Source organism: Ranitomeya variabilis, chromosome 5 (assembly GCF_051348905.1).
Source record: "Ranitomeya variabilis isolate aRanVar5 chromosome 5, aRanVar5.hap1, whole genome shotgun sequence".
Taxonomy (NCBI): Eukaryota; Metazoa; Chordata; class Amphibia; order Anura; family Dendrobatidae; genus Ranitomeya; species Ranitomeya variabilis.
Window position 1 is genome coordinate 80,562,409 of NC_135236.1, and position 25,911 is coordinate 80,588,319.

General features: G+C 41.9%; 1 protein-coding gene across 3 annotated transcripts in view; it reads left to right on the top strand.

Moving 5' to 3' along the window:
* The window catches only part of LOC143774869 (adhesion G protein-coupled receptor E5-like), a 163,597-nt gene that overhangs the window by 107,245 nt on the left and 30,441 nt on the right, over positions 1–25,911 (top strand). For all 3 annotated transcript variants that reach the window (XM_077262640.1, XM_077262641.1, XM_077262642.1), the window contains 8 exons: positions 1,422–1,526; positions 3,474–3,632; positions 7,932–8,054; positions 15,470–15,516; positions 19,933–20,019; positions 20,728–20,893; positions 22,222–22,323; positions 23,752–23,942. In XM_077262640.1, coding sequence (XP_077118755.1) covers positions 1,422–1,526; positions 3,474–3,632; positions 7,932–8,054; positions 15,470–15,516; positions 19,933–20,019; positions 20,728–20,893; positions 22,222–22,323; positions 23,752–23,942 — 980 coding nt within the window. The remainder of the gene's footprint in view (positions 1–1,421; positions 1,527–3,473; positions 3,633–7,931; positions 8,055–15,469; positions 15,517–19,932; positions 20,020–20,727; positions 20,894–22,221; positions 22,324–23,751; positions 23,943–25,911) is intronic.

Genomic DNA, 25,911 nt, shown 5'->3' on the forward strand with positions numbered 1-25,911 from the left:
CAATAAAGTGCATATAGTGCAAAGGAGTGTATAACTAAAGTGACATAGTGCAAAAATGAGCACATATTGCACCACAATATAACTACATAAAAATATATGAAAATATATACTGTCATCAGTGCCAAAAACGTAACAAAGAATATATATATCAAAGAAGTCCATCTAAATCATCCCAACATCTTCAAATCACAGTCCTCGTGATATGTATCATCTGACAAGAAAAAGGACGATGACGTCCTCCGAAGGGTGTATATCAGTCCATGAGGCATAGATCAACATAGAAACACTAAAAACTGAGAAACAACACAAACATTAGAAAAATGCTAAAAATAGTGTGGAAAGACTCACATGGACAATCAATGTATCCGGCGATAACGATAGACCCTGCAGCACAGCGGACGAGAGCAAGGGTAGGCAGGTCAAATCAAAGGTACACAAGGACCAATCAGAGAGAAAATATCAAATATATTATTATAAAAAGGGGACAAATTATAGCTTTTCATTCAATATGGGGTGCATTATACTATATGGAGGACTATGTGGGAGCTATTATAATATATAGAGGACTATGGGAAGTGCAGTATACTATATGGAGGACTTTGAGGAGTGTACTATACTATATATAGGACTACGGGGAGTGCATTATACTATATGGAGGACTATGGGGAGTGCATTATTTTATATGAAGGACTATGGGGTGCATTATACTATATGGAGGACTACGTGGGAGCTATTATATTTAGTAGGCTATGTGTGAGCCTTTATAATGTATGCAAGCAAATATACAGTGAGAAGGTTTGTGTGGGGTCCATCATACTATGTGAGGGCTGTGTGGGGGCCATTATACAGTGTGGTGAGGTGTGGGGCCATCATACTTTATGTAAGCCCATTTTACTGCATGGAGAGCTGTGTGTGAGTCACAGTCGGGGGATCTTAATGTGTTGGGGTCACCATACTGTAATGGGGGAGTTGAGGAGTGAGGTACAGTAGGGTCATCATACTGTGCATGTGGAGGGTACTATGCAGGAATTCACTGTGGGGGTATTTTACAGTGTTTGTGGCGCACTTTTATTGTCATACTTTGAGTGCAAAGAAAGGATAATCCAGGGCTCCAGTAGGATGAAAATTACTTTGTAAAGGCTGCAAAATTGTGAGATATGCTCTTCTGTGACACCACCGAATATTTTTTTTCTTTTGGGGGTGAGTAGCCAATTAGAACTTCTGCTATGGGGCCCCATGATTTCTATGTTCGCCCCTGCCGCCCGCGATCTCCAGCAATACCAAAGAATCCTCACACCGCACACTTTAAGGATTCAGAAGTTTTATCAGAAGCCTGGACATCCCCTTTAATATAGCCACAAAGAGTTAAAATGCAGATATTTTCTGTAAAAACTGAACGGACCTCTTTTATTATCATTTAGATACAACCAACTGTAATAACCATATCTGCCCAGAAGGCCAGTCCTGGGACAGGTCACTTCCCTGTATACCAGGGTATAAGAAAGAAAAGGATGGAGACTGTGTAGGTAAGTGATGTGTGTGCTCTTTTCTATACAGTGGGACACCGCAAAAAATCAGTATACAAGGGCACATATTCAGAATGAGGCCACAATCTCACATATACCCCATGAGCGCATACACCTAACAAAAGCTGTGTGCGCCTTCACTCTTGTTAAACGTAAAAACTGTTAGAAAACGCACACATGGTCTACTCTTCTAAGGCCACGTTCACACATTCAGTATTTGGTCAGTATTTTACCTCACTATTTATAAGCCAAAACCAGGAGTGGGACAATAATAGAAACACGTCACCACTTCTGCATTTATCAGCCACTCATGGTTTTGGCTTACAAATACTGATGTAAAATACTGACCAAATACTGAACATGTGAACATGGACTTACACTTATTTACACATATGCATTTATGAACAACTTTTATGTAAAGAATGCCATCCTATGGATATATTTGTGCTCACTAAATGTTGACACCTTTTTTAATAGGCTTTTTGTAAGCCAAAGTTAGTAGTTATTTAATGGGAATCTGTCAGCAGGTTTTTGCTATGTAATCCGAGAGCAGCATGAGGTAGGAGTTAAAACACAGATTTCAACAATGTGTCACGTCAGGAAGTGTGCTGTTTTTTACTTATACTGAAAGTTTTTTCACCTGCTGATTACGATTGTCTGGACTACAGCAGCTACAGCAGTGCATGCATGCTAGTCTGACTCCGCCCCCTCCTGTGATAACCAGCTCACTGTCTATAGACAATGTACATACAGAGCCTGGTGCTTATGTGGTGCCCTTCGACAGCTCTTTGGTCTTCACCATAGTGGAGTTTGGAGTCAGACTGTTTGAGGTTGGGGACAGGAGTCTTTTATACTGATAACAAGTTCAAACAGGTGCCATTACTACAGGTAATGAGTGGAGGACAGAGGAGCCTCTTAAAGAAGAAGTTACAGGTCTGTGAGAGCCAGAAATCTTGCATGTTTTTAGGTGACCAAATACTCATTTTCCACCATTATTTGCAAAATAAATCTTGCCAAATCAGACAAGGTGATTTTCTGGATTTGTTTTCTCATTTTGACTCTCATAGTTGTGGTCTACCTATGATGTCAATTACAGGCCTCTCTCATCTTTTTAAGTGGGAGAACTTGCACAATTGGTGGCTGACTAAATACTTTTTTCCCCACTGTAGGTGACTAGTCATTATGCAAATGGAGTTGTAGCACATAAAGATTATCTTGTCACATCGAGTAACTAGTCATTCATTATAGGATTGTTTAATATCTGTAATGTATGGCCATCTTCAGTCATCCCCTATCACTGTGGCACAGCACTGCTTGGTAGACAGACTATGTCGCTTCTTCTCTAGTGCCCTACCTGAGTACAGACAGGAAAATAATGCAAGACAGACAAATGTTCTTGTAACGTCACCCATTGTTTTGATGTTAGTTTAAATGTTCAGAGCAGGACAGTGGCAGAAAAAATGTTCTCATGTGCCTGCACAGTGCTTCCATCAGCAGTGCCTGACAGCTATTGGGAATTTATGGGGGGATAACTACTATTGGGCTTTTTCCCCTATTCCTAATAATGGCCAGTGTAGTAGTAAAAGTAAAACCGTCATATTGAGTGATGTATGGACTGACTCCCATACTATGTCCCTGTGCCACAATTAACCTGTACTTCTACGTCTGTTGGCCATTTCTCACCCCTTAACGCTGCTACCGCTTGTCCTGCTATGCCCCCCACACCTTGAAATACAACCAGGGCAGGTTTCATGTTGATCTGAAGTCTAATATTGCGCACTCACCTTTACAGTCTTCTGCTTCACGTCTTGAGATAGTACAGATAATATATATATTTTAATATAGTGGATACAGTATATATTTTATATATACTGTATACTAGGTCCAGCTAATAACCCTCACACTGGTTTGTCTTCACTACTTTATGGGTTTTTTTTTGTATTACAGAAATAAATGAGTGCAGAGATGGCACACACCTTTGTGATGCCTACGCTGAGTGTAAAAACATTCAAAGTGGTTATTACTGTAAATGTAAAAAAGGCTATCAGAGAGAAAATGTAACGGAATTCTGTCCTACTGAAGAAAAAAAACTCAACAAGTGTACAGGTAAGTGATAATTGGCGAAAGCAATAAACCCGTTACATGGACGTGCACCAACACATCAAACTATCAGTGACCTGATCCTAAGTATTAAATCAATGCACTGAAAAGAGAACCTATGTCAGTGAGTATGGCCTACTCGTTGCATCCATCACTACACTCACATTTGTGATCGGACTCCGTACTTACCAAATTTTTGCAGTCCAAAATTTAGGCCCCATAAACAGCCACAGGCCATGTACTTTTGGGCGAGGCTTGTAAAAACACTCCCATTTTTTAGCTCAGGTCATGTGATTGTCCCAGCTAAATTTTCAAGCCCTTTGGGATTTGTACATGTATAGGCTCTACTGAAGTAAACCTACTTACAAAAATTTTCTTTTGTGGTTGTGTGGGGCGGCAGCCGTGTGCAAAGCACTGGTCTCTTACTTTTACACCCCGGCGTGCTACACCCTGGCTGGGTGTGAGAGTTGGTGCTGTGTGGGTCTCACACCCCATGCAGGCCGCCTGTAGCCGATGGTATTGGCTGGCCAGGACCATTGGTTCCACCATTCAATAAAGGAGACTCCCGTTCTAAAACACAGTCTTTACTGAACAGTAACTTGGTAATGGTTATGTACAAGGGGTAGCGGGTACAAGTCTTATGGACGTTTCCTTTACAGTAAGAAGCATTTTCATACACACAGTATACTTCATCTGTAGTCTACTCCAGGGCCGGTAAAGCACACTTTTTCTCCCTATTTCATTACAGCCTAGCTTGTTGTCACAGTCCTGATCAGCAAGTCTCTCCACTTTCTCAGTGGCTCCGCGTCCTATTTCTTCCACTACTGGTGCCCTAAATCTACCATTCAGGACCCCCACTAACCACACAAACTTAGTCCTGCTTAGTAACGTTACCTGTGGTGTTTTGCAAGCTCAGGGTTTCTAGTGACACGTTGTCACATTAAGGACCCTGTTCCGAAAGGCCACTCTGTGTTGTCAACAACTTAGGATCTTGCTATCCCACACCTCAGTCTCCTCTTGCTATGGATCACCCCTTGGCAGCACTGCTCACTTTACACTCTAAACTCCAACTATTTATTCACAGAAAGTAGTCACTTGCCCTAACACTAAGCTCCTCCCACTATGGGCTGATCCCGAACATTATTTATCTTTAACCTAATGTTGCTACCTAACTACAGCCACCTATCTTACCGCACTTTTCTTATGTCCAAAGCTCTGAACTAAGTCTTATCCTACACAGTACACTATGCATAGCCATATTACTACGTTACAACATACTTCACATGACCGTTCAAAAGTTTATGATCACTTAGAAATTTCCTTATTTTTGAAAGAAAAGCACAGTTTTTTCCAATGGAGCTAACATTAAATGATTCACAAATGCACTCTATACATTGTTAATGTGGTAAATGACTATTCTAGCTGCAAACTTCTGGTTTGTAATGCAATATCTTCATTGGTGTATAGAGGCCCATTTCCAACAACCATCACTCCAGTGTTCTTATGGTACTTTGTGTTTGCTTACTGTGTAAGAAGGCTAATGGATGGTTAGAATACCCTTGAAAACCCTTGTGCAAGTATGTTAGCACAGCTGAAAACAGTTTGGCTGATTAGAGAACCTATAAACCTGACCTTCCTTTGAGCTAGTTGAGAATCTGGAGCATTACATTTGTTGGTTCCACTAAACTCTCAAAATGGCCAGAAAAAAAGAACTTTCATGTGAAACTCGACAGTCTGTTTTTGTTCTTAGAAATGAAGGCTATTCCATGAGAGAAATTGCCAAGAAATTGAAGATTTCCTACAACGGTGTGTACTACTCCCTTCAGAGGAGAGCACAAACAGGCTCTAACCAGAGTAGAAAGAGAAGTGGGAGGCACAACTGAGCAACAAGACAAGTACATTAGAGTCTGTAGTTTGAGAAATCGATGCCTCACAGGTCCTCAACTGGCAGCTTCATTAAATAGTACACACAAAACACCAGTGTCAATCTCTACAATGAAGAGGTGACTCCGGGATGCTGGCCTTCAGGGCAGAGTAGCAAAGAAAAAGCCATATCTGAGACTGGTAATAAAAGGAAAAGATTAATATGGGCAAAAGAACACAGACATTGGACAGAGGAAGATTGGAAAAAAGTGTTATGGACAGACAAATCCAAGTTTGAGGTGTTTGGATCACACAGAAGAACATTTGTGATATGCAGAACAACTGAAAAGATGCTGGAAGAGTGCCTGACGCCATCTGTCAAGCATGGTGGAGGTAATGTGATGGTCTGGGGTTGCTTTGGTGCTGGTAAAGTGGGAGATTTGTACAAGGTAAAAGGGATTTTGAATAAGGAAGACTATCACTCCATTTTGCAATGCCATGCCATACCCTCTGGAGAGTGCTTGATTGGAACCAATTTCATCCTACAACAGGACAATGACCCAAAGCACACCTCCAAATTATGCAAAAACTATTTAGGGAAGAAGCAGGCAGCTGGTATTCTATCTGTAATGGAGTGGCCAGTGCCGTCACCAGATCTCAACCCTATTGAGCTGTTGTGTGAGCAGCTTGACCGTATGGTACCAAAATGTGCCCATCAAGCCAAACCAACTTGTGGGGGGGGGGGCTACAGGAAGCATGGGGGGAAATTTCTCCAGATTATCTCAGCAAATTAACTGCTAGAATGCCAAAGGTCTGCAATGCTGTAATTGCTGCAAAGGGAGCATTCTGTGACAAAAGCAAAGTTTGAAGGAGAAAATTATTATTTCAAATAAAAATCTTTTTTTTAACCTTGTCAATGTCTGGACTAGATTTTACATTCATTTGGCAACTCATTTGATTAATAAAAAGTATGAGTTTTCATGGAAAACACAAAATTGTCCAGGTGACCCTAAACTTTTGAACGGTAGTGTACAGTATATATACAAAGTTGCATGACATTATTCACACAAACTCGATTGGTGTTTACAGGGGTAGGAACGCAACAGTCCATTCCACAGTCCTTACATTTGATCTATGTCAATGGCTGTAAATGGAAATCAGCATTCACATAGCCTTGAAAACTTTCTAAGTTGCCATTTCCACCTTCTCCATAGTGTTCATAGTGTTGGACCTTTTCCTGACTCATAACCACCAGAGAATGAAATAGAGCAAAACTTAAAAAGCACCACAAATACCTCTGCATTAAAAAGTAGAGTATAAACAGAAAAAAATATTTTAAAAAATATATAAAAAAATAAAAAAAAATTTGAATCACCCTTCATTTTCCCCTTAAAATTAAAATAATGATAAAACAGAAGCATTTTTGGTATTTCACAAAAAATATCTTTAAAAAAGTGGGATTGACCAACGCTGGAGAGGCTGCATCCTGTGTTACTGTCCATTCTGAAAGTATGGGTGAATGTGCTGTCCAGATTGAGTATCAGCTTCAGCTTTGGCCAGTTGGACAGCACAAGAGAGTACTAATGCTCCCAGCTTATTGCTGGGAGCTGCAACATATAACTACTAGCCCTACACATCTACAGTCCAGCTCCTGTTAGTTTGTAATTATCATAACTATTCTTTTCTTATGCCTTCTGATTTTGCTCCTTTTCTTCCCTCCTGGTTTGACTTTGGTTTGTTCAGAGATGATTCTCCTATTTTACGCTTTGTACCTTGACTGCCCTCCTGGTTCTGACTCGATCACTTGGCGATACTACCAGCCGGCACCACTGACCAGCAGCCAACTCTGTGGCCCCTACCCAAGGGGTCCCTGTAGGAGTCTGGATCTCTCGAGAGTGGTTAAAGGTTAAAGACCATGGAAACCGCTGGGATCTGGTAAACAGAGTGGCTTTCATTAAGCCAGTAGCCATTTTTAGAGTTGCCAGGAGACCCCTGTTAGTCCCACATTATAAAAATACTGCCTGTTACACGGTAGCCACATGCTACACTTTCTGCCGTTTACAATCTGATGTAAAGGCTTGCATAGGGGGTAAATCAGCACTCACATTCCAAATAACATACTCTTTTACCATTACCAAGAGTACAGTACGCTATCTACCTGAATATTGTTTTGTTTTGTTTTTTTGCTGCATTATTTGCAACGATTTTCATAATTATAGCAAGGTTTTTACAAAAACTGCTATTCATATCAATACACCCATCTCAACTTCAAAGAAGGCACCCTTTTTTCCATTTCTCATATATTGTGTACAAAAGAAGACAAGCCCCTGCCATGTTTTCTCCTCATATACTGCTTCCAAAATCTCTGTTACTTCCACCATCATTTGTTTGGTTCCACAAGTTGTTGTTTTTTTACCAAGAGTATGTTATCATCTTCCACAGATATAAATGAATGCAGGAATTCCCCAAGAATCTGTGGATCTAACTTTAGCTGCCACAACACACAAGGCTCATATAACTGTACGTGTGATAATGGATTCACAAATGTTTCCAACACGTGTGTAGGTGAGCACATCCTATTTGTCTTCTTCTCTCTCTGTCTGCCATTTGTATTACAACTAATTGTTTTTAGTTAACAGATCGATCTTGATGGAACATCAGTACCTTTAAGGGGTTGTCCAGTACTCATTGTCTCATTCACCATGTTTGGCCCCGTGTTATGACCTGGTGGTTACGGAGTGGTACTGAGATGACCTGGTGGGTAAAACCAATCATGGACAAGCTCAGAGGAGGTGGCAGCTCCACAGACAGTAATCACCAATAAGACCTAGTGATTACGGAGCAGCACTGAAATGACCTAGTGGGTAAAACAAATAATGTACTAGCTCTGAGGAGGGGGTAGCTTTACTGACCGCAATCCCTACTCCTAACACCAACACTAGAAATAGCCATGGAGCGTTCCTATCTCTGCCTAGACGCCTCTTCACAGCCTAAGAACTAGCTACCCCTGAAGATGGAAACGGAAAACTATCTCGCCTCAGAGAAACCCCCAAAGGAAGGATAGCCCCCCACAAATATTGACGGTGAGTGGAGAGGGAAATGACAAACTCAGAAATGAAACTAGATTTTAGCAAAGGAGGCCAACACTATCTAAATAGACAGAGATAGAAAAGGCTACTGTGCGGTCAGTATAAAAACTAAATGTCCACGCAGAGTTTACAAAAATAACCTCCACACCGACTCACGGTGTGGAGGGGCAAATCTGCAACCCCAGGGCTTCCAACTAGCCGGAATATTTCATAATGATAAGCTGGACAAAAGAGACATAACTTAAACTGAACAGAAGGTCATAAGCAGGGAAACACCCAAAAACTAGCAGAACTTATCTTAAGCTGAAATGGACTGGCCAACAGAGAACTTCCAGGAAAGGACTGAATCCACAGGAAGAAACATTGACAGCTGGCATCCACTACAGCCAAAAGCCCAGTTAAATAACAAGGCCAGGGAACCGATTAGTGAAAGCAGCTGCTAAGTTCCACTTGAAACCACCAGAGGGAGCCAAAGAGCAGAACTCCCAAAAATACCATTCGCAACCACAGGATGGAGCCCAAGAACGGAATTCACAACAGTACCCCCCCTTGAGGAAGGGTCACCGAACCCTCACCAGAGCCCCCAGGCCGATCGGGATGAGCCAAATGAAAAGCACGTACCAAATCGGCAGCATGAACATCGGAGGCAAAAACCCAAGAGTTATCCTCCTGGCCATAACCCTTCCACTTGACCAGATACTGAAGTTTCCGCCTTGAAAGAGGAGAATCCAAAATCTTCTCCACCACATATTCCAGCTCCCCCTCAACCAACACCGGAGCAGGAGGGTCAACGGAGGGAACCATGGGCACCACATATCTCCGCAACAAAGATCTATGGAACACATCATGAATGGAAAACGAAGCTGGAAGGGCCAAACGAAAAGACACCGGATTGATAATTTCCGAAATCCTATAAGGACCAATAAAACGAGGTTTGAACTTAGGGGGAAGAGACCTTCATAGGAACATGACGAGAAGACAACCAGACCAAATCCCCAACCCGAAGCCGGGGACCAATGCACCGACGGCGGTTAGCAAAACGTTGAGCCTTTTCCTGAGACAATGTTAAATTGTCCACCACATGAGTCCAAATCCGCTGCAACCTGTCCACCACAGAATCTACCCCAGAACAGTCCGAAGGCTCAACCTGTCCTGAAGAAAAGCGAGGATGAAAACCGAAATTACAAAAAAAAGGCGAAACCAAAGTAGCCGAACTAGCCCGATTATTAAGGGCAAACTCGTCCAACGGCAAGAAGGTAACCCAATCATCCTGATCAGCCGACACAAAGCATCTCAAATAGGTTTCCAAAGTCTGATTGGTTCGCTCCGTCTGTCCATTTGTCTGAGGGTGAAACGCCGAAGAAAAAGACAAATTAATGCCCATTCTACCACAAAAGGACCGCCAAAATCTAGAAACAAACTGGGTACCTCTGTCAGACACAATATTCTCCGGAATACCATGCAAACGAACCACATGCTGGAAAAACAAAGGAACCAAATCAGAGGAGGAAGGCAACTTAGGCAAAGGTACCAAATGGACCATTTAAGAAAACCGGTCACAAACCACCCAGATGACAGACATCTTCTGAGAAACAGGAAGATCAGAAATAAAATCCATGGAAATATGCGTCCAGGGCCTCTCAGGGATAGGCAAAGGCAAAAGCAACCCACTAGCACGAGAACAGCAGGGCTTAGCCCGGGCACAGATCCCACAGGACTGCACGAAGGAACGCACATCCCGTGACAAAGAAGGCCACCAAAAGGACCTGGCAACCAAATCTCTGGTACCAAAGATCCCAGGATGACCAGCCAACACCGAACAATGAATCTCAGAAATCACCTTACTAGTCCATCTATCAGGAACAAACAATTTCCCCACAGGACAGCGGTCGGGTCTATCAGCCTGAAACTCCTGAAGCACCCGCCGCAAATCAGGGGAGATAGCAGAAAGAATCACCCCCTCCTTGAGAATACCAGCCGGCTCACGGACTCCAGGAGAATCAGGCAAAAAACTCCTAGACAGGGCATCAGCCTTCACATTCTTAGATCCCGGAAGATACGAGACCACAAAATCAAAACGGGAGAAAAACAAAGACCACCGAGCCTGTCTAGGATTCAACCGCTTGGCCGACTCAAGGTAAATCAGATTCTTATGATCGGTCAAGACCACAACACGATGCTTGGCTCCCTCAAGCCAATGTCGCCACTCCTCGAATGCCCACTTCATAGCCAACAACTCCCGATTGCCGACATCATAATTACGCTCAGCAGGCGAAATCTTTCTGGAGAAGAAAGCACACGGCTTCAACACAGAGCCATCAGAACTTCTCTGAGACAGAACAGCTCCTGCCCCAATCTCAGAAGCATCAACCTCAACCTGAAAAGGGAGAGAAACATCAGGCTGACGCAACACAGGGGCAGAAGTAAAACGACGCTTAAGCTCCTGAAAGGCCTCCACAGCCGCAGAGGACCAATTCACCACATCTGCACCTTTCTTGGTCAAATCGGTCAGAGGTTTAACCACAGTAGAAAAATTAGCAATGAAGCAGCGATAAAAATTAGCAAAGCCCAAAAATTTCTGAAGGCTCTTCACAGATGTGGGTTGAGTCCAATCATAAATAGCCTGGACCTTAACAGGGTCCATTTCAATAGCCGAGGGAGAAAAAATGAACCCCAGAAAAGAAACCTTCTGAACTCCAAAAAGGCACTTAGACCCCTTCACAAACAGTGTATTAGCACGAAGAATCTGAAATACCATCCTGACCTGCTTTACATGAGACTCCCAATCATCGGAAAAAAACAAAATATCATCCAAATATACAATCATAAATTTATCCGGATACTCCCGGAAAATATCATGCATAAAGGACTGAAACACAGATGGAGCATTAGAGAGCCCGAAAGGCATCACAAGATATTCAAAATGGCCTTCGGGCATATTAAATGCTGTTTTCCATTCATCACCCTGTTTGATGCGGACCAGATTATACGCCCCTCGAAGGTCAATCTTGGTAAACCAGCTAGCCCCTTTAATCTGAGCAAACAAATCAGAGAGCAAAGGCAAAGGGTACTGGAATTTGACCGTGATCTTATTGAGAAGGCGATAATCTATACAGGGCCTCAAAGAGCCATCCTTCTTGGCAACAAAAAAGAACCCCGCTCCCAATGGTGACGAAGACGGGCGAATATGCCCCTTCTCCAAGGACTCCTTTACATAAGTCCGCATAGCGGCATGCTCTGGCACAGACAGATTTAAAAGTCGACCCTTAGGGAACTTACAGCCAGGAATCAAATTAATAGCGCAATCACAGTCCCTATGAGGAGGCAGAGGACTGGATTTAGGCTCCTCAAATATATCCTGGAAATCCGACAAAAACTCAGGAACTTCAGAAGAAGGGGACGAGAAAATTGACATCAGAGGAATGTCACTATGTATCCCCTGACAACCCCAACTAGTCACAGACATAGATTTCCAATCCAGCACTGGATTATGTACCTGTAACCATGGAAACCCCAGCACAACCACATCATGCAAATTATGCAACACCAAAAAGCGAATATTTTCCTGATGTGCTGGAGCCATGTTCATGGCTAACTGTGTCCAGTACTGAGGTTTATTCTTGGCCAATGGCGTAGCATCAATCCCCCTCAAGGGAATAGGATTCTGCAAAGGCTCCAAGGAAAAACCACAGCGCTTGGCAAATTCTAGGTCCATTAAGTTCAGGGCAGCGCCAGAATCCAGAAATGCCATTACAGAAAAGGACGACAATGAGCAAATCAGGGTAATAGACAAGAGAAATTTAGGCTGTACAGTACTGATGGTAACCAACCTAAAAACCTTCTTAGTTCGCTTCGGGCAGTCAGAGATAGCATGAGTAGCGTCACCACAGTAAAAACACAGCCCATTCTGACATCTGAACTCCTGCCATTCTGCTCTCGTCAAAACTCTATCACATTGCATAGGCTCAGAACTCTGCCCAGAGGACACCGCCATATGGTGCACAACCTTACGTTCACGTAGGCGCCGATCAATCTGAATGGCCAGAGACATTGATTCGTTCAAACCAGCAGGCGTGGGAAACCCCACCATAACATGTTTAAGAGCTTCAGAAAGACCCTTTCTGAAAATAGCCACCAGGGCATCCTCATTCCATTTTGTAAGCACAGACCACTTTCTAAATTTCTGACAATATATCTCTGCCGCTTCCTGACCCTGACACAGAGCCAGCAAAATCTTTTCTGCCTGATCCACAAAATTGGGTTCGTCATAAAGCAATCCAAGTGCTTGAAAAAATGAATCTACATTGAGCAATGCAGGATTCCCTGGCTCAAGGGAGAATGCCCAATCCTGCGGGTCGCCACGCAGCAGAGAAATAACAATCTTCACCTGCTGAATGGGGTCACCAGAGGAACGGGTCTCAGAGCAAAAAACAATCTGCAATTATTTTTAAAGTTCAAAAACCTAGATCTATCCCCAGAAAACAAATCAGGGATAGGAATTCTAGGCTCAGAAACAGGAGTTTGAACAACATAGTCCTGGATACTCTGTACCCTTGCAGCGAGATGATCAACACGCGCAGACAGACCCTGAACCTCCATATCAGCACCAAGCTCCTGCACCATCCAAAAATCAAGGGGAAGAAAAAAAAAAAGACGAAACAAGCAACAAGAAAGAAAAAAAAAAAATGACTCAGAACTTTCTCTTCCCTCTTTTGAGATGCATTTAACACATTGTGGGCCAGCTGTACTGTTATGACCTGGTGGTTACGGAGTGGTACTGAGATGACCTGGTGGGTAAAACCAATCATGGACAAGCTCAGAGGAGGTGGCAGCTCCACAGACAGTAATCACCAATATGACCTAGTGATTACGGAGCAGCACTGAAATGACCTAGTGGGTAAAACAAATAATGTACTAGCTCTGAGGAGGTGGTAACTTTACTGACCGCAATCCCTACTCCTAACACCAACACTAGAAATAGCCATGGAGCGTTCCTCTCTCTGCCTAGACGCCTCTTCACAGCCTAAGAACTAGCTACCCCTGAAGATGGAAACGGAAAACTATCTCGCCTCAGAGAAACCCCCAAAGAAAGGATAGCCCCCCACAAATATTGACGGTGATGTGCGGTCAGTATAAAAACTAAATGTCCACGCAGAGTTTACAAAAATAACCTCCACACCGACTCACGGTGTGGAGGGGCAAATCTGCAACCCCAGAGCTTCCAACTAGCCGGAATATTTCATAATGACAAGCTGGACAAAAGAGACATAACTTAAACTGAACAGAAGGTCATAAGCAGGGAAACACCCAAAAACTAGCAGAACTTATCTTAAGCTGAAATGGACTGGCCAACAGAGAACTTCCAGGAAAGGACTGAATCCACAGGAAGAAACATTGACAGCTGGCATCAACTACAGCCAATAGCCCAGTTAAATAACAAGGCCAGGGAACTGATTAGTGAAAGCAGCTGCTAAGTTCCACTTGAAACCACCAGAGGGAGCCCAAGAGCAGAACTCCCAAAAATACCATTCGCAACCACAGGATGGAGCCCAAGAACGGAATTCGCAACAGCCCCGTTAACATACAAAAGCTTATACTCACCACCCATGCAGTTCCATCGGTATTGGCACTCGCATTCCTGAGCTCACGTAAGGTTATGTCACGGGAGTTCTGCGCTCAATCAGCACTGGCATCACTGTCCGTGCCTTCAGACGAATCAGTAATCAAGAAGAAGTGAGAGCTGTGGATGTCTGGGCCGGTCGCGATTCTCCTGGCCATAACTCAACAGCCTCAAAAGTCATTATCTCAGTAAATTACAGTAGAATAATTAACAAAAACACCTGCAAAGGCTTCCTAAGCATTTAAAAAGGTCCCTTAGTCTGTTTCAGTAGGCTCCACAATCATGGGGAAGACTGCTGACTTGACAGATGTCCAGAAGGCAGTCATTGACACACTCCACAAGGAGGGTAAGTCACAGCATATAAGACTGTTGAGTTTGGATCAGGAGACCTGTGGCTCAGATGATGAATGTAGAACATACGAAACCATCATAACCCAGTGGTCAGTGACAGATGGAGCTTCTCTGCCACACTCTACTTGGTTGTCTCCATCATTCTCTTAGGCTTTGAATAGAACAGCCACGTACATACTTGACTGGCACTCCATTTATACTCCAAAACACCATGGAGCTTGTTATTCCATGCCAGTGATCAATGGAGGTCTCCATGTTCAAGCATCCAGCGTTCATACATTAATTATCTATCCCATAATCAGTTTTAGTCTAACGTAAATGCTGCCACCAGACAGTGCACCAGTGGGAAGTGTACGACTTTCCAATATGGTTTATATCTCATTCTGTTCCTTGGCTCTCTAATAGCTGTCCATGGTTGCAACCACTCCGTTTTTCCATTATTGTCCCTTGCTAAGGGTGATCGTTAAAGGGATCTGTCACCAGGATTTTACTACCTCATCTGAGAGCAGCATGATGTAGGGTCAAATACCCTGATTCCAGTACCATGCCATTTACTGTGCTACTAGCTACAGTTTTTATAAAATCACTGTTTTCTCTGCTGAAGATCTACTACTTCTCTCAATGCTGAGCTCTGTGTAACTCCATCCACACCACTGATTGGCTGCTTTTTGTGTATACTGTGCATAGGCAGAAATCTGCCAATTCGTGTTGGAGGCAGAGTTATACAGAGCTCATGAATATGGAGACCACTTTACTAGTCCTCTAGTGATAATCTCCTGCTGATAAAACAGTGCTTTTATCAAAACTTCTCATAGCAACCCAGTAAGTGATACATTTCTGGAATCAGAGTCTCTGTCTCTACATATATATTATATTCACATATTTCCATTCGTTGCTTTGACATGTTCTTTTCTTCACAGCGAAGTGCATATACAATACAAGCAAAGAGAACTGTGTAGATGAACCGGTAAGACATATCTATATATCTGTACTAGCGATGTGTGAGAGTTTACCAGACTAGGAAACATCCATATATAACTAGATAATTGTACGTGAATCTATTATTTCTGTGTCACCTAAAGAACTTAAAACTAAGGGCATGCTTATGGCTAATAGTATACAGATCCTATAACCAGAGTTTCTTAAAGGACTTTTATGCAGTTTCTTCTGGATTCTATAAAGGTGAAATCAGATAATATAATACAAATACAGCTCTGGCAAAAATTAAGAGACCATTGCAAAATTTTAATTTTGTCTGTAATTTTGTCTTTTATTCTATAAACTTCTGACAACATGTCTCCGAATTTCCAAGCAATACATTTTGTATTCAATTTCTGAAAAGGAGAAATGGTCAAATTACAAAAACAAACAGTGCTTTCAGACCTCAAATAATGCAAAGAAAACAAGTTAATAATCATTTAGAAACAACAATACTAATGTTTTATCCCAGGAAGAGATTAGAAATCAATATTTTGTGGAATAACCATGATTTTTAATCACAGCTGTCATGCGTCTTGGCATGCTTTCCACCAGTCTTTCACACTGCTACTGGCGCTAAAATGGAAGCAGTTCTTCTTTGTTTGATGGCTTGTGACTATCCATCATCCTCTTGATTACATTCCAGAGGTTTTCAATGGGGCTCAGGTCTGGGGATTGGGCTGCCCATGACAGGGTTTTGATGTGGTGGTCTCTTAATTTTTGCCAGAGTTGTATGCATCCATGGCACAACTCAGGATAAATATAATATATACATACCACAGATCAGGAGTCATGATACATATAATACATACAGGTGCTTCTCAGAAAATTAGAATAGCATCAAAAAGTTAATTTATTTCAGTTCTTCAATACAAAAAGTGATACTTGTATATTGTATAGAGTCAATACAGACAGAGTGATCTATTTCAAGTGTTTATTTCTGTTAATGTTGATGAACATCATTTACAGCCAATGAAAACCCAAAAGTCATTATCTCAATAAATTAGAATAATTAACAAAAAACACCTGCAAAGGCTTCCTAAGCATTTAAAACGGTCCCTTAGTCTGTTTCAGTAGGCTCCACAATCATGGGGAAGACTGCTGACTTGACAGATGTCCAGAAGGCAGTCATTGACACACTCCACAAGGAGGGGAAGCCACAAATGGTCATTGCTAAAGAAGCCGGCTGTTCACAGAGTACTGTATCCAAGCATATTAATGGGAAGTTCAGTTGAAGGAAAAAGTGTTGTAGAAAAAGGAGCACAAGCAACCATTCAAAAATTTGGGGGAGATTCACAAGGAGTGGACTGCTGCTGGAGTCATTGCTTCAAGAGCCAAAACACACACAGACGTATCCAGGAAATGGACTACAAGTGTCGCATTCCTTGTGTCAAGCCACCCATGACCAATAGACAATGCCAGAAGCGTCTTATCTGGACCAAGGAGAAACAGAACTGGACTGTTGCTCAGTGGTCCAAGGTGTTGGTTTCAGATGAAAGTAAATTTTGCATTTCATTTGGAAATCGGGGACCCAGAGTCTGGAGGAAGAGTGGAGAGGCCACAATCCAAGCTGCTTGAGGTCTAGTGTGAAGTTTCCACAATCAGTGATGGTTTGGGGAGCCATGTCATGTGCTGGTGTAGGTCCACTGTGTTTTATCAAGACCAAAGTCAGCGCAGCCATCTACCAGGGAATTTTAGAGCACTTCATGCTTCCCTCTGCCGACAAGCTTTTTGGAGATGGAAATGTCATTCTCCAGCAGGACTTGGCACCTGTCCACACTGCCAAAAGTACCAATACCTGGTTTACAAATAACAATATCACTGTGTTTGATTGCCCAGCAAACTCACCTGACCTTACCCCCATAGAGAATCTATGGGATATTGTCAAGCGGAAGATGAGACACCAGATCCAACAATGCAGACGAGCTGAAGGCTGCTATCAAAGCAACTTGGGCTTCCATAAGCCCTCAGCAGTGCCACAGGCTGATCGCATCCAGGCCACGCCGCATTGATGCAGTATTTGATGCAAAAGGACCAAGTATTGAGTTCATTTGCTGAACATACATTTCAGTAGGCCAACATTTCAGATTTTAAAATCATTTATCAAGCTGGTGTTATAAAGTTTTCTACTTTACTGAGAAAATGACTTTTGGGTTTTCATTGGCTGTAAGCCATAATCATCAACATTAACAGAAATAAACACTTGAAATAGATCACTCTGTGTGTAATGACTCTATATAATATATGAGTTTCACTTTTTGTACTGAAGAACTGGGATCCAAGAAGATACTTTTTGTATCCTGGTCAGACGCCTCTCACTCAGCCAAACCAGATCTCCACTTTGCACTGACGAGGGGCAGTGTTATGATCTGGTGGCCTAAGAGCAGCATGAGACGTACTCTGGAGAAGGTGGTACCTGTACTGACCGCAGACCCTGAACTTAACACCGCAACTAGAAGTAGCCGTGGAATGTACCTATCACTCCCTAGACATCTCGACACAGCCGGAGGACTAATTACCCCTAGAGATAGAAAAGGGAAAACTATCTTGCCTCAGAGAAAATCCCCAAAGGATAGACAGCCCCCCACAAATATTGACTGTGAGAGGAGAGGGAAAAAACATACACAGACTGAAATCAGAATTTAGCAAAGGAGGCCACTTCTAGCTAAATAGAAAGGATAGGACAGAGTACTATGCGGTCAGTATTAAAACACTAGAAAATATCAACAACAGAAAATACAAAATCTCCACAGCTAACTAAAGATGGAGGGTATATCTGCATCTCCAGAGATACCAGCTTGGCTAAACAAATCCTTATACAGACCAAGCTGGACAAGACAAAAACATGGAAAAGAACTGAACAATAAGGCCACAGCATGTGGACAGCAAAAAATCAAGGCCAGAACTTATCTTTGTTGAAATGAACAGCAAAGCAGGAGAGACCAGGAAGGGATGTGAATCCTCCAGGAACAATGGACAACTGGCACTGACTAAAGGGTCAGGCAAGACTAAATAGCCCAGTCAGAATTACAAAAAGTGAACACACCTGATAAATGCTGAGATTCAGAGACAACAGCGCTACCACTTACAACCACCGGAGGGAGCCCAAGAGCAGAATTCACAACAGGGCAGTACCCCGAAACAGAGTGTCTGCAAATTGAGATTCTGGTTTGGTTTTTATCCTAAGTCATGTAACAAGGCTCGTTAAAGGGTCGACATTGACTTTTAGGATTGCAACTTCCAATAGGTGGCACAAGAGTTCTAGTCCTGTTCCTCTCTGAAGAGATAATTTGTACTGAAGACCTGAAATAAATTAACTTTATGATGATATTCTAATTTTGTGAGAAGCACTTGTATCTAGGAATTCCGACCTCCTCTCCACTGAAAACAGCACAAGACGGGGCCCCACTCTCAAGATAGATGAAGGTCTCATTGGTGGCATTTGCATCTACTAAACATATCTACTGAGAATGTTATAAATGTAAGGACTAAGAATACCACTAACAACCTGTTGGAACCTTATTGCGTTGAAGGATGACTCAATAGAGTGTCAAGCAAAGAAAGCTCTCTCAGTTTAACTCCTATGATTAATTTATTGGAAAAGTAAGTTTTTACATTTTCAAAAATATGGACTAAAAACAAATACGGTAGCTAAAATTAAAAACTTTTACACTAAATATGGCTCCACCGGAAGGAGTAAATTTATCAGTGTTTTAACATGTGCATTTTTAAGGTTTCTTTGAAAACCTATTGAAGTATTTCTAGAGAAAACCCCCATATAAGATACCTAGGGCATGTTGCATTTTAAAAGAAAAAACACACCGAGCTCAAGAAATAAACATTATGGCCCCGAATGATCTAGATTGTTGTTTTTCACGCTGGTCTTAATGAGGGGAGCGCTGGAGTCAGACACTCTTGATTCATTAAGAGGTGCTTACCTTGGAATTAATTTGGCATATCTGTAAATTGGTTTGCGCCTATGTGTGCGCCTTACCACAAACCTTACTCCAGTTGAGGACTAGAGTTAAATTTGTAGCATAAGGAACGTCACCGCTGGTCATGAAATTGATGTGTAGGAGTTGGCCCATCTCCGCCCCACCCGAGCCCTGCCCTATTTGTCAGAGCTGATCAGAAATGACCTGAGACCACATAAAAGTCACAAAATGTTATCGCAGCCTCAAATTTTACAACTTTTCGAAGCTACAGAATTCTGGAGTAAAATCTTTAATGAAGTGCTGTAAAAAAATCCAATAAACAGTGTCTAAACCCAGTCTAATGACTTGTCCACTAAAGAATAATAGGAGGGTATGAGTAGATACTAGAATTCGTGTAAATTGGCGAAAATGTGTAATAATTGGCAATGAATCATGAAATTTAGTATTAATTTCTCTATGTCTCTGTCCAGTTCCAATGCAAACTGAAGAATTTCACTGATAACTTTACACCACTGTGTCAGGATGTCCCTAGTCAGCAAAGACTGTCAATGGAGGAGGTAAGACATCAGGCAAAACATCAGGGACAAAAAATGGATCAAAAGTGTGAAAAAAAAATCTCGTTTATAGTGTTTTTCATGTTTTTCCTTTATCTGACGCTCTTTAGATTTTATACAATGTTCTCATAAGCGTCAATGAAATATCAACAGATCATTTTAACTGAATTGATTTTTTTACATGTTTTTATTTACCCTCCAATTGGTGCTGCTCCACTAATCCTGGAACAGTTTTTCTTTTTCTACTGTACCCCTCTGTTCCCAAATTATGCCCCCTGATAATAATGATGCAAATTTTCCGTTTAACCAATTAGGCGCATACTGCAGAACTTCTCTGTGGGTGTTTGCTTTATCTCCTCTGCTGCTTTATCTCCTCTTCCGCTGCTGGCCAATAAAAAGACAGCCGCACCCACAGAGAAGTTTTGTGGTATACGCCCACATGAAGGGAAAATAGGCATAATTGTTACCGGGGGGCATAATTATGGAACGGAGGGGCACAGAATAAAAAGAAAAACAGTTCCAGAGTCAGTGGAGTTGCAGCAAATGGAGGAGGTGTTTAGTTTAAATAAAAAAAAATTCATTGCCACATCCTCTTTAAACATCAAAAGTAAACTGTGTTTTAGCTAAAATTTACACTGAATCAATGTCACATCTTTTCGAGCATGAGAAGTAATGATTTCTTTGATGATTCACTGACTGTGCTTCTTGAAGTTTTTGAAAGGCTTGGATGATCTGATCAATGGATTCAGCTATGGCAGTAAGACAGACAGATTACAGAATGTCGGACACTTATTGAATAGGGTGGAGGTAACCATACAGAACTTGGCTCTTTTGGAACAGCGTCCTATGTCACATTTCAATCAAAACAAAATGATCAGTGAGTATTGTCATGGACTGTTATTAAAGGTCTTATCCAGGCTTGAAGTCTTCCATCAATCCATGTGACTTCAGAATCCTACAGTGTATGGTAAGTTTGCTGTCAGTATTCTCCAGTACTGAGAGTGAACAGTTTGCATACTTCCTGCCACATTCCAACTAGATGTACTTGGCCTCTCTCAGTACACTTCTATTGAGAGATGATGAGCACGTCTAGTCTGCACGTGACCACAAGTATGCAATTCACATACTAGCGGTCACATGGCAATACCACAGAATCCTGACAGCGAACCCACCACACTCTGGAAGAATCAGAAGTCTGCGGTCACATAGAGTGACTAAAGAAATAAGTTCAAATCCAAATAAAAAGAGGGACAGCACCACAGCAATTGTGAAAGAACAGCTCACGTGTTTATTCCACCTTCTGCAACGTTTCGGTCCGAAGACCTTTATCAAGCTTCGGACCGAAACGTTGCAGAAGGTGGAATAAACACGTGAGCTGTTCTTTCACAATTGCTGTGGTGCTGTCCCTCTTTTTATTTGGATTTGGACTGATATACTGGGATGGATCCCCTGGTAAGGACGGGCACCCCGCTGTCCATAGAGACGTTGTTGTTTTAGGGTGCGGCTTTACTATTTTTTTGATATTTTAAAGAAATAAGTTGACACTCAAAAGTGAAATATTAAAAGTTTACTTAAATGACAAAATGTGCAAAAACAGACAAAGTATGAAAAGATAAGAAAATACAACATATCTAAAGTTGTCATCAGAAGATTCATACAAAATAAAATACTTACAGGATATACAAATCACATATCAACAGGCTATGAAATAATAATCATGCGTTAGGCTCCCCTTGTTGTATAAGTTCGAAAAGATTTTATCCAACAAAAGTAGACTTAACATTGAGTACATCTTCAGGAGTTTTATCTGGGCTCCAATATTCTTTGTCTAGCACATATATACCCCTGATAATGATATGGAAAATTATATGTTCCTGATGATACCACAGTATGTGTTCTTTGTATTTTGTTTAAATAAGTTGTCAGAAAAATGGATAAAATTTCACAAGGATTCTAATTTGCTGAGTCCTAACAGTGTGTAATGTACTCAGTGTTTTAGGATTCTGCCATTTCTACTCCCTGTGATTATCACATAATCGCCACATATGCAATCTGCATACAGTTGACCACGTCCTGGCCCTTTTCTCGTCTGCTTCTGTCAATTGAGACCATTGAGGTGTAGTTTTACAGGGTCCAGTGATACACATTTTGGAATTTAATGGTTAAAATCAACAAACCTAACTTTTACTATACATATCCCAATAGATATTCAAGTTTCAACTGGAACTACGGATAATGGCATACTCTCACTTCAAGCCACGAAAAGCAACGTACAACTGGATTCTAGAACAGCCGCTGGGAATACAGGTAAACAGCTGTTCTTCTGCGCAGATTTCGTGGCTCGTAGGCATGTCAAAACTGCCTTCACGCATGCACCCTGTAAGGTGGAGCCTGTAGGGGTAAGCATTACAAATTCATAGGCAACTAGTGTCCCTCTGCATGGTGCCTCCATGAGGCACTGTATTCCATCCTATACTGAATGCCTCTACTGGAGAATACATCCATAATTTAATATGTCATTGGAGCAGTATCCTTGATAAAGGTGCAACGAAACGAGCTTCAGGGTGCACGGTCCTTGTGTTTTGGTCAATATGTTTTCTTTTATGTGATGTTTTGCTACTAGCATTTACTTTAACGAGGTTTAAACTGCATCAAAAAGTACCCTGTTACATCTGCCAAGTTCTTCTAGATGGTCTTTCTCCTGTGGTCAAGTCTTAGGCGTCAAGTCATAAAACCTTTTCCACCACTTTTTGGGGGGTGTTGAAAAGGTTGCAAAATGTGGTGCAATACACAGCTAAGCCAAAATTTTGAGACTTGCCATTTTTGCACCAACTGTTTTGGAAGGGGGGCAGAGCTGGGCAGAAGGGGGCATGAGCAGCCCAACAGATTTAGGATAATTTATGCCACAGGGGTGAGATAAATTATTGCAGATATTTACTCCAGTACATGATACATTTCCTGACTTTGACCTACAGGATGCCCAGAGATGCTCCAAATTCATTAGGAGACAGTACACCCATTAATAAATTTGGTGCACATTACTCCGACAGACTCCCGCGTTTAACCTAAGAATAAAGTTATTTTTCTATCTATATTATTAGTTAGTACTGATAAGTTTGTAGGGTGCCTACTTTGGTTATTCAGAAAAAAAACAGGGTAGCCCCTATCCTGTAGCTGAGCCATAGCTTGGGGTTCCACCGCTGTGACCACCAGAGATCAGGGCTCTGGAACCCCGAGAACTTGCCCAGTCCCAAATGGAACGGAAGTCTCAGCTACATTCATTGTGTATGGGACTAATGGAAAGAACCAAGTGCAGCGCTCAGCAGGCCCATACACAATAAATGGACCTTACTTGCCTGTATACACCTCTGTTTCGTTCAGAACGACCCGTTTTTGAAGCTCTTGAGTCCCAATCTGAGGACTCTCAAAAGGACCCCCAGCGATCAGCAAGATATCCTCAATCCTGTTAATAGGGGATAACTTAATCTTTTTGGGGAAAAACTCTAGATTATTTTCAGACTTTTCATCTCATGACTCACGCCTGCTTTTGTGCATGAGATGATTTCCCCTCTCTATAAGCGATGTTTAATAACATTTATCACGTATTTCACTGTCTGGCAAAGTTTTTCCAAGATTTATACATAGTGGAACATGTACATTTTTGTATTTATCTTTCTATTATTACAGTAAATGTAGCATTTATATATATTGTATTTTCCTATTTGCTTATCACAGGTTTAGCATTATTAGGATGCATAGAGTATAATAATATCACTCACCTTCTGGAAGAAGCCGATCTCCTGGAAGAAAAATCAACTAATAAAAGCTTTAAACTTGTCTCTCCGGTGGTCAGTGTCTTCCTTGGCATTGGTAACACTTCAAGTCTTCAACAACCAGTGTCACTAAGAGTGAATATTACAGAAAAGGTAAGGAGAACGTACACGTACCGAATACCAGCACTACAACAGCAAGTGTGTGCAAAGCATTGGTTCATTAGACATGGTCACCATGTTGGCTTCAAAAACATATCATTGTAGCATAATATCCTTAAGCCATCATCATAAAATTAGCTATTGTCTAAATCAGGTTTTTGTATTAAATGGTTTTTTTTTTTGCTTTTTTTTTCCATACATTGTATGTCCCAAGGGGGATATTTTCTATTTTTTAAAATTTTTTCTACTCGTTCTTCCAAGAGCCATGACTATTTCATTTCTTGCAACACCATAGCCATATGAGGGGTTGTTTTTTTGCCAGACGAGTTGTAGTTTAGAATGGCACCATCAATTTCACTATTTATTGTACAAAACAAAATGGTGAAAAAAATTTCAAGTGTGTTGAAATTGTGAAAAAACGGGATTTCACAATTTTTTTTTTTTTTGGGGGGGGGGGAATTATTTACAGTGTATTCATTGTTTGGTTTGTAAAAATGACCTGTGAACAGGTGATTCTACAGGTTAGGGCTCATACCCATCACCTTGAAAAAAAATGGTCCAACTTCGGGACAAAAAAGTCTGACGAGTGTCATGCGACTTTCATGCGATTACAATCATATATTAACACCTATCATCCGATTCACATCCGAATTGCATGTGACTGCGATCCGATTGCAATGCGATTTTAACATGAGCTTTAACATAGAGCATTTCATTTTGTAATTTACACCTAGTTGTCCAAGGAGATGCTCCTATATATATATATACTAGATGGTTGCCCGATTCGAACGCATCGGGTATTCTAGAATATGCATGTCCACGTAGTATATTGCCCAGCCACGTAATATGTTGCCCAGCCACGTAGTATATTGCCCAGCCACGTAGTATATTGCCCATTGATGTAGTATATTGCCCAGTTACATTGTATATTGCCCAGTGACGTAGTATATTGCCCAGTTACATTGTATATTGCCCAGTGACGTAGTATACAGCACAGAGCCACGTAGTATATTGCGCAGCCCATGTAGTATATTGCCCAGCTATGTAGTATATTGCCCAGCCACATATGACACAGGTTAAAAAATAAAAAATAAACATATACTCACCTTCCGCAGGCGCGTTGTAGCACTGTCGCCTGTGTGGGGTGCAGGCGGCAGCTTCCGGTCCCAGGGTGATGACGTCGCGGTCACGTGACCGTGTCGCGGTCACATGACCGTGACGTAACGGCAGGTCCTTGTCGGGCAGGACCTGTCATGACGTCGCGGTCACATGACCGTGTAGCGGTCACATGACCGTGACGTCACGGCAGGTCCTTTCCGCGCAGGCGCGCAGGACTTGTGACGTCATGGCAGGTCCTTCTGCCAGACTACCGTGCCACCAGAACGTGCCGGTTGCATCACGAGGAGCGGGAAAGGCGGCGTAGGTGAGTATATAATCGTTTTGTTTTTTTTAAATTATTTTTAACATTAGATGTTTTTACTATTGGCGTTGCATAGGCTGCGTCAATAGTAAAAAACTTGGTCACACAGGGTTAATAGCAGCGGTAACGGAGTGCGTTACCTGCGGCATAACGCGGTCCGTTACCTCCGGCATTAACCCTGTGTGAGCGGTGAGCGGAGGGGTGTATGCGGGCGCCGGGCAGTGAGTGCGGGGAGTAAGGAGCGGCCATTTTCTTCCGGACTGTGCGCGTGGCTGATTGGTCGCGGCAGCCATGACAGGCAGCTGGCGAGACCAATCAGCGAACGAATAACCGTTACAGACAGAAGGACAGACGGAAGTGACCCTTAGACAATTATATAGTAGATATATATATATATATGAGATAGAGAGGGAGAGAGAGAGAGAGATTAGATAGATACACAGATAAATTTGATAGAATCAAAAAGATACAGCTCTGGCAAAAATTAAGAGACCACTGCAAAATGTTCAGTTTGTCTGATTTTTCTTTTTATAGGGATATTTT